This window comes from Lagopus leucura, unplaced genomic scaffold (genome assembly GCF_019238085.1).
Source record: "Lagopus leucura isolate 7727_CA_CO unplaced genomic scaffold, USGS_WTPT01 40641-0_obj-0_obj, whole genome shotgun sequence".
Lineage (NCBI taxonomy): Eukaryota > Metazoa > Chordata > Aves > Galliformes > Phasianidae > Lagopus > Lagopus leucura.
In genome coordinates, this window is record NW_024963695.1 from 1 (window position 1) to 2,941 (window position 2,941).

Consider the following 2,941-nt stretch of genomic DNA (forward strand, 5'->3'; position numbering starts at 1 on the left):
TCTTATCATTCAAGTGACTTTCTAGTGCCATGTGCTGAGATGAATATCTGAACTGCTTCCAAAGGAACATTACCTGGCAAAAAGAAATATGTCCAGAAAGCACAAAGGAAAGGCTGAGATTTTGCAGCCTCACAAGAGGCCAGAAAGTCTCCAGCCACCTGGAAGGTTTCCTCCACAAAAGGCAATTCCAAAGATCACTGGATTTAATGTCACATTTCATATCACGTGCCAGGCAGAGCCCAAGAATGAAGAGCAAATTATTAAACTCACCTGCAGAAAAAATAAGAACATCGTTGCACTCTTCACCTGTACAGGAGCACATGAACATCAGTCCCCCATCATCCTTCTTCTCCTTCATCACACACTGCTCTGAGCTGGAGTCATCCAACGTGTGACCATACAGTCTCTTCTGGGGATCGTGGCAGATTGTTTCTAATGTCACATTCTCATCGTTCCGTCTCCTAGGAGGGAAGAGGAAAAACTGAAATCAAAAGAAGCGTATTCAAGAAAGGAAGCAGACTGGGTCATCCCTGCCCAATATTTGCCTCGTTTGAGAGCTCAGAGGGGATCTGCATAGAATATTGTCAGTTTTTCTCCTGCTCTCCTGAACGGGGAAATTTTGGTCATGCTTGGGCTATTCCACACTGGGGCATTTGTACAACGGTTCTGATCCTCCTGGGTCACATCACCACTAAGCTCCAAGGACAGCCTCTGAATGTCTCACCCAAAATTACCCAAGCTAAGGCTCAATGACCTGCCTGCTGTGAACTTCAGAACATACTTTTGGTTTTTGTGGTCACTGCGCAGACAGCAAAAATCCGTGGGGAATTATGATAAAAACTGAATGATGCCCTCAAAATCTGAGGAATTTCTAGTGAGGCAGGATTTTTGGTTTTGTTTTTGAGGCCTGCAATCCACACAGCTTTGGCACTGAAGGAGTTACTTACTTGCAGAATGCTGTTTGTGAAAAACACAACAAAACTGCTGCAAACCAGAGTGACCTCACTGTCAGGGAAATATTTACAGCTGATAATCTGGCCCAGATCCCTGCATTTTGTCTTGGTCCACAGGTTTTACTTCACTGACACAAGGCTTAGAGGGAAAGAGCGCTTCAAACACAGCTCTCACCTCATGTACCTTTTGGCTAAACTGGCATGAAAACGCCAAGTGTGTCTTCTACAGCACTACAGTCACTTTGGAAGGCAATCACAGACAACGAACACGTACTCAAGGAGCCCCCAACAAATACAAAAGCATGCCAGACCAATTCTGCATTTCAAGCATCTGCATCCAATTACGTTCAACATCTCTTCAAGTCAACGGATGTAACTGCTCTCTCAATAAGTTTCTTAATCACCTAACTGGTTCAAATCATATTTCTATACTAGCAGCGATGTTGCAAATATTCAGTTCTGTTCCATTTTTCCACTCAGGAACACATCAAGACTGCTGCTAGTTCTCTTTGGCTTACCATTAATGGAAGGATAATAACCCAGATTTTAGAATGGAGGGTGAGTTTAGAGTCAACAACAAATATTTCCATTTTCACACGTTCAGTCTTTCTTTGGTCACTTATATATGCTGTACAAAAAGCAAAAGACAGCAGACAGACTGTATACACATAGTTTTTCTTTCCAATTATGGGAATGCATTTCCACCATATGTGGCAAACAGGGGTGATATGATAAGTGTAAAACTAGTTTACTGTGAAATTTGATGGAGAACGGCAGTGGTGCTGGCTGAAAAATTTTTCTCTCAGTTTCAGACCTGTTTCTCACACTAAGTAATGTGGATAGGTGCAGTAAAATGTTTTGAGCAATAATATGCCTCATTTGCAATAAGAGAACACACTGGAATACAACTACTTTAAACAAAAAAAAAATAATAAAAATTGCTAGAATATTTCATAACAGAATTGTTGTTAACTTCAAACAACTTTCAGTATGCTGAATAAAGATACAAGTTGGAAGAGAGAAATGTGAGTCTGAAGAAACAGCAAAGTGGTTTAGAATATTTGAGCAACTCAGAAAAGGGCTAAGTAATGGCAAATGAGTCTGTGCTCCCTTCCCCACCCGTACAACGAAATCACTTACCATACAGCAGCACAGACTTCGTTATTCTTCTCACAGATGGAAGTGATGTTGCAGTTGCTCTTGCACTGATATTGGTTTGAGCATGTTGTTGCTTTAATGTCACAGAATTTGCATAGCCTGGGCAATTGCAGTCCATTTTCCTTGCTTCTATCTACAGGTGACATATTTCCAGGAAAAGGGGAAAAAAACAAAAGAGAGGGAAACTCAGTAATGGTACATTATCAGATTGTGCCAATGCTCATTATAAAGATTACCTTTTCACCAGCACGCAACACTCCCTCACACCTTAAATTAGACAACCTCTAATACTGTGCAACTACCAATTTTCTTTCTAAGAGGATAAGTGCCACACTGTCAAGAATGGGATGATCAAAGTGAATTGGAAATATCAAGTCGATGTCTAAGACTTCAGAGGATGCAAAGGCTTCTCTGCAATTTGCAGAATGAAGCTTAATCCAAGGCCACTTTGTACCCAAAGAACTACTCGGCAGTCATGCATTTGCATTATTCACAAGCAGCGTATTGGCCCCTCACGTGCAATATATTGCAACACCGTCTGTTTGCCAAACTAACTGGGGAGACCATGGTGGGAATGCACATCAGGTGACTGTCATCATTATGACATGCATCATGATGGATTTTGCAAGACTGTCTTCACCAACCTGAGGCATAGCCCAAGTGTCATTCCTAATCTCACTGCTGTTTGCAAAGAAGAAACACAGAGCTGGAACTTGCTGTCAGTCTAAGTTAGATGGTATGTCAGATGTTACGGGTGAAACTCATGCTGGAAATGCAGCAGGGCATCCATGCAGCTCATGTGAGCTGCTGTGGATGTGTTCCTGGGCTGA

General features: G+C 41.9%; 1 protein-coding gene across 1 annotated transcript; it reads right to left on the minus strand.

The window, feature by feature from the left end:
* Positions 1–270: 270 nt before the first annotated feature.
* Positions 271–2,257, minus strand: LOC122191293 (TGF-beta receptor type-2-like; the record flags this gene model as incomplete). Its single annotated transcript, XM_042891535.1, has 2 exons — positions 2,094–2,257; positions 271–461 (listed from the first exon to the last, which is right to left on the minus strand). Coding segments are annotated over exons 1-2 (355 nt in total), but the record flags the coding sequence as incomplete, so codon positions are not given.
* Between the last annotated feature and the right edge of the window lie 684 nt (positions 2,258–2,941).